At 50.7% G+C, this 12,973-nt stretch overlaps 1 protein-coding gene across 3 annotated transcripts in view; it reads left to right on the forward strand.

Moving 5' to 3' along the window:
* The window catches only part of afg2b (AFG2 AAA ATPase homolog B), a 64,811-nt gene that overhangs the window by 2,747 nt on the left and 49,091 nt on the right, over positions 1 to 12,973 (forward strand). For 2 of the 3 annotated variants that reach the window (XM_063066267.1, XM_063066269.1), the window contains exons 2-5: positions 42 to 233; positions 1,333 to 1,494; positions 1,576 to 1,785; positions 8,139 to 8,372. In XM_063066267.1, the coding sequence (XP_062922337.1) occupies positions 42 to 233; positions 1,333 to 1,494; positions 1,576 to 1,785; positions 8,139 to 8,372 (798 nt within the window). The remainder of the gene's footprint in view (positions 1 to 41; positions 234 to 1,332; positions 1,495 to 1,575; positions 1,786 to 8,138; positions 8,373 to 12,973) is intronic. The other variant, XM_063066268.1, reaches the window with a different exon arrangement.

Below are 12,973 nucleotides of genomic sequence, written 5' to 3' on the forward strand. Positions count from 1 at the left end.
TCTGTGTGGCTCTGTGACCTGTATCTGGTTATTTCCTGCAGGTTGTGATCGGCGTGCCGACCATGTTACAGCGCAGAGCCATTCTTGGAGCAGTCACCACCCTGATGCCCGTCAGCGCCCAAGTCTGTGTGTCCTGGCTAGCAGAAGCAACGGGTGGCTACGTTGGTGCTGACCTGACGGCCCTGTGTCGAGAGGCTGCTCTGCAGGTCATCCGGCGCGCTTCCCAGTCCCAGGTACGGGCGTGAGGGGACAAGGGCAGCGTGGGGTGGGTCAGAAATCAGGCTGGGTGATGAGCCACCTCCCCCCAGTGAGGGGGTGAGGAGTTCCTACCCCCTACCCCAGTGATACCTCACACCCTTGGCACAATCAAACCAACATCAGACCTCACACCCCTGGCACAGTCAAACCAACGTCAGAACAGACAGATACCTCACACTCTTGGCTCAGTGAAACCAAGTGATCGATCTTGGTTCGGAAAGTGGATCAACAGCCACAACTGAAAATGATCTCCAGAGCCTCTGCAGATGCTGGAAATCCAGAGCAGCACAAACGAACCCTGCAGGTCAGGCAGCATCCAGTTGATGTTTCAGGCCAAGACCCTTCATTGGGACTGGAAAAGAGGTGGGGAAGATGCCAGAATCAGAAGTGGTGGGGTCAGAGTACACACTGACGGGTGATAGTTGAGACCAGGTGAGGGTGGGGGGTTGGTGGAGGAGGGGCTTGAAGTCAGCAGCTGGCAGGTGGTGGGTGGAAGAGGTAAAGGGCTGAAGAAGAAGGAATCTGATCGGGGAGGAGAGAGGATGGTGGGAGCAGAAAGGAGGAGGGGAACCAGAGGGAGGTGATGGGCAGGTGAGGAGAAGAGAAGGGATGAGAGGGGAACCAGAATACGGAATGGAAAAAAAGGAGGAGGGAGTGGGACAAATCAGTATTTGTGTTGTTAGTTTGGACAGCTGAAGCGATTGCCAGCCTGTTTAAATCCCCCTCTTCCCCACTGTTAAATTTGTTTAAATCCCCTCTTCCCCACTGTTAAATTTGGCTAAATCCCCCTTTCTTTGATGTTAAATTGTTTAAATCCTCCTCTCCCCAATGTTAAATTGTTTAAATCCCCCTCTCTCCCTGCTGTTAAATTTGTTTAAATCCCCTTCTCTCTGATGTTAAATTGTTTAAATCCCCCCTCCCTGATGTTAAATTGTTTAAATCCCCCTCCCCGATGTTAAATTGTTTAAATCCCCCCTCCCCGATGTTAAATTGTTTAAATCCCCCTCTCCCCACTGTTAAATTGTTTAAATCCCCCTCTCCCCCCCCACTGTTAAATGTCCTATTTCTCTGAAGCAGGACTCAGTGAAGCAGCAGATAACCCTTGCAGATTTCCAGGAGGCGCTGAAGGTCATATACCCTTCCTCTCTCCGGAGCAGTATCGGCCTGACTGATTTCAGACCTGTGCACTGGGACCAGATCGGAGGCCTGGATGAAGTCAAACTGAAACTAAGGCAGGTAATGACCAGCTGCATCACCCGTTTTAATCCCCCCCTCTGTGTCACTCACACACTGACCGTTATGCCGTTCCTCTGGCAGAGCGTTGAGTGGCCTTTGAGATACCCGGAAGCCTTTGTGAGGATGGGGGTGAAGCCTTGTCGGGGTATCCTCCTGTACGGACCACCAGGCTGTGCGAAGACCACGTTGGTGAAGGCGTCTGCTTCCAGCTGCCGGTGCTCCTTGCTGTCGGTCAGCGGGGCGGAACTCTTCTCCCCCTTCGTGGGGGATTCTGAAAAGGCATTGGCTGAGGTGAGTATTTACCCTACAATCAGCTATAGACTCCTCAGGCAGTGAAAGGACCCGAGGACCAACGTGGGGGGACGCTGTTCAGTCTGGTCTCTGCCCCCCTACCAGTCTGGCCCAGCCTTGGGCTGAAGCACACGGTTATCAGTGAAACGAGGGGATAAAGCTTTACAGAAAGTAAGGGTGGGTTCTCTTAAGGACACAGGAGTGGATGTGAAGAGGATGTTTCCTATGGTGGAGGAGTCTAGGACCAGAGGACACTGCCTCAGAACAGAGGGACATCCATTTAGAACAGAGATGAGGAGGAATTTCTTTAGCCAGAGGGTAGTGAATCTGTGGAATTCATTGCCACCAGTGGCTGTGGAGGCCAAGTCATTGGGTAGAGGTTTTCTAGAGTTGTTCATGAGGATTTAAACTAATTTGGCAGGGGGAATGGGAAATGGAGTGATAGTGCTGAGGATGAGGTAGTGATTTACAAACAGGCAATGTATAGCTATACTCTGAGCAAGAAGTTGCTGATGATAGGGCAAAATTGCAGTCAACAGGATGAGTTGCAATGTAAAAGGCGAACAATTTTGAATAGGGTGAAGGTGTTATATTTAAATGTGCACAGTTTGCAGTATAAGGTGATGAACTTGTAGCACAGTTACAGATGGACATGTATGACGTTGTGGGCATCACTGAATTATGGCTGAAAGAAGATTATAGCTGGGGGCTTAGTGTCCAAGGGTACATTGTATTGAAAGGGCAAGCAGGTAGGCAGAGGGGGTGGCATTGTTCTGTTGGTAAAAAATGAAATTAAATCATTAGAAAGAGGGGACATGGGGTCAAAAGGTGTAGGATTGTTGTGGGTAGAATTAAGGAACTGTAAGGGTTAAAAAGACCCTGATGGAAGTTGTAAACAGACCCCCAAACAGTAGTAAGGATGTGGTCTACAAGTTACAATAGGAGATAGAAAATGCATGTCAAAAGGGTAATGTTATAATAGTCATGGGGGATTTCAATATGCAGCTAGATTGGGAAAATCAGGTTGGTGCTGGATTCCAAGAGAGGCAATTAGTAGAATACCTGTGAGATGGCTCGTGGTTGAGGCCACTACGGGATCAGTTATTCTGGATTGGGTGTTGTGCAATGAATTGGAATTGATTAGAGAGCTTCGGGTAAAAGAATTCTTAGGGGCAATTGATCATAATATGATAGAATTCACACTGAAGTTTGAGGAGAAGCTAAAGTCAGATGTATCAGTACTACAGTGGAGTAAAGGGAATTACAGAGGCATGAGAGAGGATTTGGCCAAAGTTGATTGGAAAAGAACACTGGCAGGGATGATGGCTGGAATTTCTGGAAGTAATTCGGAAGGCACAGGATATATACATCCCAAAGAGGAAGAAGTATTCTAAAGGCTGATGTCACAATCATGGCTAATAAGAGAAGTTTAGCCAACATAAAAACCAAAGAGAAGGCATATAATAAATAAAAATTTAGTGGGAAGGTAGAGGATTGGGAAGTTTTTAAAAACCAATGGAAGGCAACTAAAAAATCATTAAAAAGCAAAGGATGGAAAAGGAAAGTAAACTAGCCAAAATATTAAAGACGATGCCAAAAGTTTCTTCAGATATATAAAGTGTAGAGAGGTGAGAGAAGTTGTAGAACTGCTGAAAAATGATGCTGGTTGGGAGTGCAAGACATTGGCAGATGAATTGAGTAAGTATTTTGCTTCCGTCTTCACTGTGGAAGACACGAGCAGAATGCTGGAAGTTCTAGAACGTCAGGGCCAGAAGGGTGTGAAGTTGTCGTTACTAGGGAGAAGGTGCTTGGGAAACTGAAAGGTCTCAAGGTAGATATGTCACCTGGACCAGATAGACTATACACCAGAGTTCTTAAAAAGGTGGCTGAGGAGATTGTGGAGGCGTTAGTAATGATCTTTTAAGAGACACTAGATTCTGGAATGGTTTCTGCAGACTGGAAAATTACAAATGTCGCTCTACTCTTCAAGAAGGGAGATGCAGAAGAAAGGAACTTATAGGCCAGTTAGTCTGACCTCAGTGGTTGGGAAGATGTTGGAGTCAATTATTAAGGATGAGGTCTCAGGGTACTTGGAGGCACATGATAAAATAGGCCGTAGTCAGCATGGTTTCTAAAGGGAAAATCTTGCCTGACAAATCTTTTGGAATTCTCTGAAGACATAACAAGCAGGATAGATGATGGAGAATTGGCTGGTGTTTTGTACTTGGATTTTCACAAGGCCTTTGACGAGGTGCCACACATGAAATTAATGGAAAGATTCTAGCATGGATAAGGCAGTGGCTGATAGGCAGGAGGCAAAGAGTGGGAATAAAGGATGCCTTTTCTGGTTGACTGCTGGTGACTAGTGGTATTCCACAGGATTCTGTTTTGGGATCGATTCTTTTTACATTCTACGTCAATAACTTGGATGACGGAATTGATAGCTTTGTTGGAAACTGCGGACAATACTAAGATAGGTGGAGGGGCAGGTAGGTTTGAGAAAGTAGAGAGGCTATAGAAGAACTTAGACAGATTCGGAGAATGGGCAAAGAAATGGCAGATGGAATACAGTGTCGGGAAGTGTATGGTCATGCACTTTGGTAGAAGAACTGAAAGCATAGACCATATTCTAAATAGAGAGAAAATTCGAAAATCTGAGATGCTAAGGGACTTGGTCCTTGTGCAGAATTCCCTAAAGGTTGAGTCCGTGGTGAGGAAGGCAAATACAATGTTGGCATTCATTTCAAGAGGACTAGATTATAAAAGCAAGGATGTAATGTTGAGGCTTTATAAAGCACTGGTGAGGCCTCACTTGAGTATTGAGAGCAGCTTTGGGCCCCTTATCTTAGAAAGGATGTGCTGAAACTGGAGAGGGTTCAAAGGAGATTCATGAGAATGATTCCAGGATTGAACAGTTTGTCACATGAAGAGCGTTTGATGGCTCTGGGTCTGTATTCACTAGAATTCAGAAGAATGAGGGGTGACCTCATTGAAACCTATCGAATGGTGAAAGGCCTGATAGAGTGGAAATGGTTAGGATGTTTCCTATGGTGGGAGAGTCTAAGACCAGAGGACACAGCCTCAAAATAGAGGGGTGTCCTTTTAGAACAGAGGTGACGAAGAATTAGTTTAGTCAGAGAGTGGTGAATATGTGTGAATTCATTGCCACAGGTGGCTGTGGAGGCCAAATCTTTACATATATTTAAGGCAGAGGTTGATAGATTCTTGATTGGGCACGGCATGAAGGGATATGGGGAGAAGGCAGAAGATTGGGGCTGAGAGCCATGGTGAAATGGTGGAGCAGAACCCTGATGGGCCAAATGGCCTGATTTAGCTCTTATGTCTTATGGTCTTGAGCAGAGGTTGATAGATTCTTGATTAGTCAGGGTGTCAAAAGTTACGGTGAATAGAGTGGAAAGGGATAATAAATCAGCCATGATGCAATGGTGGAGCAGACTAGATGGGCTGAATGGCCTAATCCTGCTCCTCTGTCTTCTGGGTTTATGGCTGAAGCTAGAGGAAGTGAGGGAGGTCCCAAATGAGTCCTTCATATTGGTTCTCTCCAAGGAGAAGGACACATAGGATGAGAAGATCGTCTCTTGATGTTTCTGGGCATGTTATGGGTGGAGTGGTGTTGGTTCTCATTAAGAATATTAGAATGACCTGTCTTCAGGGCTCACAGGGATTTGTCCCAGGTTAAGGAGAGAGGCAACAGCAGACTGTTGTAGACCTTGACAGAGATCTTTGTGTTCTCTTGAACCATGAAAACTGAAGAACAGCCAGTATTGTTCATTTGTTTAAGAAGGGCACAGGGATAGTCAAGGAAATTATTGGGCAATGGGCCCTGCATCAGTGGTAGAGAAATTAGCAGAGAGGATTCTTGGACCGGGAGGCACTCATGGTTGGGAAAACATGGACTTATTACGGATAGTCAGCAAGAGTTGGGCAGCAAAATCCTGTTTACAGTGAGAAACGTAGAAAACCTACAGCACAATACAGGCCCTTTGGCCCACAATGCTGTGCGGAACATATACTTATTTTAGAAATTACCTAGGGTTACCCATAGCCCTCTATTTTTCTAAGCTCCATGTACCTGTCCAGGAGTCTCTTAAAAGACCCTATCGTATCCACCTCCACCACTGTCGCCGGAAGCCCATTCCACGCACTCACCACTCTCTGTGTAAAAAAAAAACTTACCCCCAACATCTCCTCTGTACCTACTTCCAAGCACCTTAAAACTATGCCCTCTCCTACTAGCCATTTCAGCCCTGGGAAAAAGCCTCTGGCTATCCACATGATCAGTGCATCTCATCATCTTGTACACCTCTATCAGGTCACCTCTCATCGTCCGTCGCTCCAAGGAGAGAAGGCCAAGTTCAACTAACCTATTCCCTATTCTCATAGGGCATGCTCCCCAATCCAGGCAACATCCTTGTAAATCTCCTCTGCACCCTTTCTATAGTTTCCACGTCCTTCCTGTAGTGAGGTGACCAGAATTGAGCACAGTACTCCAAGTAGGGTCTGACCAGTGTCCTATACAGCTGTAACATTACCTCTCAGCTCCTAACCTCAGTCCCACGATTGATGAAGGCCAATGCACCATATGCTTTCTTAACCACACAGTCAACCTGCGCAGCAGCTTTGAGTGTCCTATGGGCTCAGACCCCAAGATCCCTCTGATCCTCCACACTGCCAAGTCTTACCATTAATACTATATTCTGCCATCATATTTGATCTACCAAAATGAACCACCTCACACTTACCTGGGTTGAACTCCATCTGCCACTTCTCAGCCCAGTTTTGCATCCTATCAATGTCCCGCTGTAATCTCTGACAGCCCTCCATACCATCCACAACACCCCGAACCTTTGTGTCATCGGCAGATTTATTAACCCATCTCTCCACTTTCTCATCCAGGTCATTTATAAAAATCACGAAGAGTAAGGGTCCCAGAACAGATCCCTGAGGCACACCACTGGTCACTGACCTCCATGCAGAATATGACCCATCTACAACCACTCTTTGCCTTCTGTGGGCAAGCCAATTCTGGATCCACAAAGCAAGGTCCCCTTGGATCCCATGCTTCCTTACTTTCTCAATAAGCCTTGCATGGGGTACCTTATCAAATGCCTTGCTGAAATCCATATACACTACATCTACTGCTCTGCCTTCATAAATGTGTTTAGTCACATCTCAAAAAATTCAATCAGGCTTGTAAGGCACGAGCTGCCTTTGACAAAGCCATGCTGACTATTCCTAATCAAATTATACCTCTCCAAATGTTCATAAACCCTGCCTCTCAGGATCTTCTCCATCAACTTACCAACCACTGAGGTAAGACTCACTGGTCTATAATTTCCTGGGCTATCTCTACTCCCTTTCCTGAATAATGAAACAACATCTGCAACCCTCCAATCCTCCGGAACCTCTCCCATCCTCATTGATGATGCAAAGATCATCGCCAGAGGCTCAGCAATCTCCTTCCTCGCCTCCCACAGTAGCCTGGGGTACATCTCATTCGGTCCCGATGACTTATCCAACTTGATGCTTTCCCAAAACTCCAGCACATCCTCTTTTTTTTTTGGCGCATGCCTGCATGGGTGCGAGTCCGTGCGTGTGCGTGCGTCCGTGATGATGGATTTTTTCATGGCTTTTCCAAGGCGAGCGAGGAGAGTGAGAGAGGAGAGAGAGAGAGACTGCGTGGTGCACCACTCACACAGACATTTTCACAGCATTTTCCCCCCGTTTTACGAGGTCGAGTTGCGTTCTCGACACTCAAACCGGCACAGATAGAGAGCGTACTCAGGGGCGGACCTGACTGGTTTTGAACCCGGGACCCTCCGCTCCCGGGTCCGTTGCTGATGTCGTTGTGCCGCCAGCCGGCCCTCACATATCCTCTTTCTTAATGCCTGTATGCTCAAGCTTTTCAGTCCGCTGTAAGAGAGGGAGGTAGGTTTGAAAAAATATCTTTGTACTGACTGTGGTAGCTGCCTGCTTGGAGGTACCGGGGGAGGCAGCAGCCAATGCACTGCCAGTGTTCAGAAGCGTTTAGACAGGCACATGAACCAGAGGGAGTGGAGGGCCAGAAACCATGTGCAGGCCGGTGGTTTTAGTTCGGCTGGTATTGGGTTCAGCACTCTCACAGTGGGCTGAAGGGCCTGTTCCTGTACTGATCTTCAAATAATCAGTACTTAGAACATGCTGGCTGTGATTCAGATGCACGGGGATTTGGGCATGCAGTATCCAGTTCCTTTCCCCCTTGGTGCTGCGAGCCTCCTCCCTGCCGGCCTGGGGCCCCGTTGCCTCTCTCCCCTCTCCCATTCTGAACTCCTTTCTGCTGGGTTTCCCTGCAGGTGTTCCGCCAGGCTCGAGCTGCGTCTCCCTCAATCCTGTTTCTCGATGAGATTGACTCGATAGTTGGGTCCCGGTCAGGTGATGCTGCCAGTGGCCACAGTGCTGGACAGCGAGTCCTGTCTGTGCTTCTGAATGAGATGGACGGTATTGGACACCCACTGTCTGAGGGAAGAGGTACCAGGAGCATCCCGCCCGTTTGCGAAGCGGGTCAGGCTGAGGAGCATGAGAGGAAGGTGAGCTGCTAAAACGGCACAACTTGTGTGTTGTCTGGGATGGGTGAGTGGGGTGTGTGTGTTGTCTGGGATGGGTGAGTGGGGTGTGTGTGTTGTCTGGGATGGGTGAGTGGGGTGTGTGTGTTGTCTGGGATGGGTGACTGGGACGTGTGTGTTGTCTGGGATGGGTGACTGGGACGTGTGTGTGTTGTCTGGGATGGGTGAGTGGGGTGTGTATTGTCTGGGTTGGGTGAGTGGGGTGTGTGTTGTCTGGGATGGGTGTGTGGGACGTGTGTTGTCTGGGATGGCTGAGTTGGGTGTTTGTGTTGTCTTGGATGGGTGACTGGGACGTGTGTGTTGTCTGGGATGGGTGAGTGGGGCGTGTGTTGTCTGGGATGTGTGAGTGGGATTGTGTTGTCTGGGATGGGTGAGTGGTGTGTGTTGTCTGGGATGGGTGAGTGGTGTGTGTTGTCTGGGATGGGTGAGTGGTGTGTGTTGTCTGGGATGGGTGAGTGGTGTGTGTGTGTTGTCTGGGATGGGTGAGTGGGGTGTGTGTTGTTAAGGATGGGTGAGTGGTGTGTTTGTGTTCTCTGGGATGGGTGAGTGGGACGTGTGTTGTCTGGGATGGGTGAGTGGGGTGTGTGTTTGGGATGGGTGAGTGGGGTGTGTGTTGTCTGGGATGGGTGACTGGGACGTGTGTTGTCTGGGATGGGTGAGTGGGGTGTGTGTTGTCTAGGATGGGTGTGTGGGACGTGTGTGTTGTCTGGGATGGGTGACTGGGGCGTGTGTGTTGTCTGGGATGGGTGACTGGGGCGTGTGTGTTGTCTGGGATGGGTGAGTGGGGTGTGTATTGTCTGGGATGGGTGACTGGGGTGTGTGTGTTGTCTGGGATGGGTGACTGGGGTGTGTGTGTTGTCTGGGATGGGTGACTGGGGTATGTATTGTCAGGGATGGGTGAGTGGGGTGTGTGTTGTCTGGGATGGGTGAGTGGGGTGTGTGTTCTCTGGGATGGGTGAGTGGGGATGTGTTGTCTGGGATGGGTGAGTGGGGTGTGTATTGTCTGGGTTGGGTGAGTGGGGTGTGTGTTGTCTGGGATGGGTGTGTGGGACGTGTGTTGTCTGGGATGGCTGAGTTGGGTGTTTGTGTTGTCTTGGATGGGTGACTGGGACGTGTGTGTTGTCTGGGATGGGTGAGTGGGGCGTGTGTTGTCTGGGATGGGTGAGTGGGGTGTGTGTTTTCTGGGATGGGTGAGTGGGGCGTGTGTGTGTTGTCTGGGATGGGTGACTGGGACGTATGTTGTCTGGGATGGGTGAGTGGTGTGTGTGTTGTCTGGGATAGGTGAGTGGTGTGTGTGTTGTCTGGGATGGGTGAGTGGTGTGTGTGTTGTCTGGGATGGGTGACTGGGGCGTGTGTGTTGTCTGGGATGGGTGACTGGGGCGTGTGTGTGTTGTCTGGGATGGGTGAGTGGTGTGTGTGTTGTCTGGGATGTGTGAGTGGGATTGTGTTGTCTGGGATGGGTGAGTGGTGTGTGTTGTCTGGGATGGGTGAGTGGGGTATGTGTGTTTGGGATGGGTGAGTGGTGTGTGTGTGTTGTCTGGGATGGGTGACTGGGACGTGTGTGTGTTGTCTGGGATGGGTGAGTGGGACGTGTGTGTGTTGTCTGGGATGGGTGAGTGGGGTGTGTGTTGTCTGGGATGGGTGACTGGGGCGTGTGTGTTGTCTGGGATGGGTGAGTGGGACGTGTGTGTTGTCTGGGATGGGTGAGTGGGACGTGTGTGTTGTCTGGGATGGGTGAGTGGGACGTGTGTGTTTGGGATGTGTGTGTTGTCTGGGATGGGTGAGTGGTGTGTGTGTGTTGTCTGGGATGGGTGACTGGGACGTGAGTGTGTTGTCTGGGATGGGTGAGTGGTGTGTGTGTGTTGTCTGGGATGGGTGAGTGGGGTGTGTGTTGTCTGGGATGGGTGAGTGGGGCGTGTGTGTGTTGTCTGGGATGGGTGACTGGGACGTATGTTTGGGATGGGTGAGTGGTGTGTGTGTTGTCTGGGATAGGTGAGTGGTGTGTGTGTTGTCTGGGATGGGTGAGTGGTGTGTGTGTTGTCTGGGATGGGTGACTGGGGCGTGTGTGTGTTGTCTGGGATGGGTGACTGGGCGTGTGTGTGTTGTCTGGGATGGGTGAGTGGGGTGTGTGTTGTCTGGGATGTGTGAGTGGGATTGTGTTGTCTGGGATGGGTGAGTGGTGTGTGTTGTCTGGGATGGGTGAGTGGTGTGTGTGTGTTGTCTGGGATGGGTGAGTGGGGTGTGTGTTGTTAAGGATGGGTGAGTGGTGTGTTTGTGTTCTCTGGGATGGGTGAGTGGGACGTGTGTTGTCTGGGATGGGTGAGTGGGGTGTGTGTTGTCTGGGATGGGTGAGTGGGGTGTGTGTTTGGGATGGGTGACTGGGACGTGTGTTGTCTGGGATGGGTGAGTGGGGTGTGTGTTGTCTAGGATGGGTGTGTGGGACGTGTGTGTTGTCTGGGATGGGTGACTGGGGCGTGTGTGTTGTCTGGGATGGGTGACTGGGGCGTGTGTATTGTCTGGGATGGGTGAGTGGGGTGTGTATTGTCTGGGATGGGTGACTGGGGTGTGTGTGTGTGTTGTCTGGGATGGGTGACTGGGGTGTGTGTGTTGTCTGGGATGGGTGAGTGGGGTATGTATTGTCAGGGATGGGTGAGTGGGGTGTGTGTGTTGTCTGGGATGGGTGAGTGGGGTGTGTGTTCTCTGGGATGGGTGAGTGGGGATGTGTTGTCTGGGATGGGTGAGTGGGGTGTGTATTGTCTGGGTTGGGTGAGTGGGGTGTGTGTTGTCTGGGATGGGTGTGTGGGACGTGTGTTGTCTGGGATGGCTGAGTTGGGTGTTTGTGTTGTCTTGGATGGGTGACTGGGACGTGTGTGTTGTCTGGGATGGGTGAGTGGGGCGTGTGTTGTCTGGGATGGGTGAGTGGGGTGTGTGTTTTCTGGGATGGGTGAGTGGGGCGTGTGTGTTGTCTGGGATGGGTGACTGGGGTGTGTGTGTTGTCTGGGATGGGTGACTGGGACGTATGTTGTCTGGGATGGGTGAGTGGTGTGTGTGTTGTCTGGGATAGGTGAGTGGTGTGTGTGTTGTCTGGGATGGGTGAGTGGTGTGTGTGTTGTCTGGGATGGGTGACTGGGGCGTGTGTGTGTTGTCTGGGATGGGTGACTGGGGCGTGTGTGTGTTGTCTGGGATCGGTGAGTGGGGTGTGTGTTGTCTGGGATGTGTGAGTGGGATTGTGTTGTCTGGGATGGGTGAGTGGTGTGTGTTGTCTGGGATGGGTGAGTGGGACGTGTGTGTGTTGTCTGGGATGGGTGACTGGGACGTATGTTGTCTGGGATGGGTGAGTGGTGTGTGTGTTGTCTGGGATAGGTGAGTGGTGTGTGTGTTGTCTGGGATGGGTGAGTGGTGTGTGTGTTGTCTGGGATGGGTGACTGGGGCGTGTGTGTGTTGTCTGGGATGGGTGACTGGGGCGTGTGTGTGTTGTCTGGGATCGGTGAGTGGGGTGTGTGTTGTCTGGGATGTGTGAGTGGGATTGTGTTGTCTGGGATGGGTGAGTGGTGTGTGTTGTCTGGGATGGGTGAGTGGGACGTGTGTGTGTTGTCTGGGATGGGTGAGTGGGGTGTGTGTTGTCTGGGATGGGTGACTGGGGCGTGTGTGTTGTCTGGGATGGGTGAGTGAGACGTGTGTGTTGTCTGGGATGGGTGAGTGGGACGTGTGTGTTGTCTGGGATGGGTGAGTGGGACGTGTGTGTTTGGGATGTATGTGTTGTCTGGGATGGGTGAGTGGTGTGTGTGTGTTGTCTGGGATGGGTGACTGGGATGTATGTTGTCTGGGATGGGTGAGTGGTGTGTGTGTTGTCTGGGATGGGTGAGTGGTGTGTGTGTTGTCTGGGATGGGTGACTGGGGCATGTGTGTGTTGTCTGGGATGGGTGACTGGGGCGTGTGTGTGTTGTCTGGGATGGGTGAGTGGTGTGTGTTGTCTGGGATGGGTGAGTGGGGTGTGTGTTGTCTGGGATGGGTGACTGGGACGTGTGTTGTCTGGGATGGGTGAGTGGGGTGTGTGTTGTCTAGGATGGGTGTGTGGGACGTGTGTGTTGTCTGGGATGGGTGACTGGGGCGTGTGTGTTGTCTGGGATGGGTGACTGGGGCGTGTGTGTTGTCTGGGATGGGTGAGTGGGGTGTGTATTGTCTGGGATGGGTGAGTGGGGTGTGTATTGTCTGGGATGGGTGACTGGGGTGTGTGTGTGTGTTGTCTGGGATGGGTGACTGGGGTGTGTGTGTTGTCTGGGATGGGTGAGTGGGGTGTGTATTGTCTGGGATGGGTGACTAGGGTGTGTGTGTGTGTTTGGGATGGGTGACTGGGGTGTGTGTGTTGTCTGGGATGGGTGAGTGGGGTATGTATTGTCAGGGATGGGTGAGTGGGGTGTGTGTGTTGTCTGGGATGGGTGAGTGGGGTGTGTGTTCTCTGGGATGGGTGAGTGGGGATGTGTTGTCTGGGATGGGTGAGTGGGGTGTGTATTGTCTGGGTTGGGTGAGTGGGGTGTGTGTTGTCTGGGATGGGTGTGTGGGAC

This window comes from Mobula hypostoma, chromosome 13, assembly GCF_963921235.1.
Source record: "Mobula hypostoma chromosome 13, sMobHyp1.1, whole genome shotgun sequence".
Lineage (NCBI taxonomy): Eukaryota > Metazoa > Chordata > Chondrichthyes > Myliobatiformes > Myliobatidae > Mobula > Mobula hypostoma.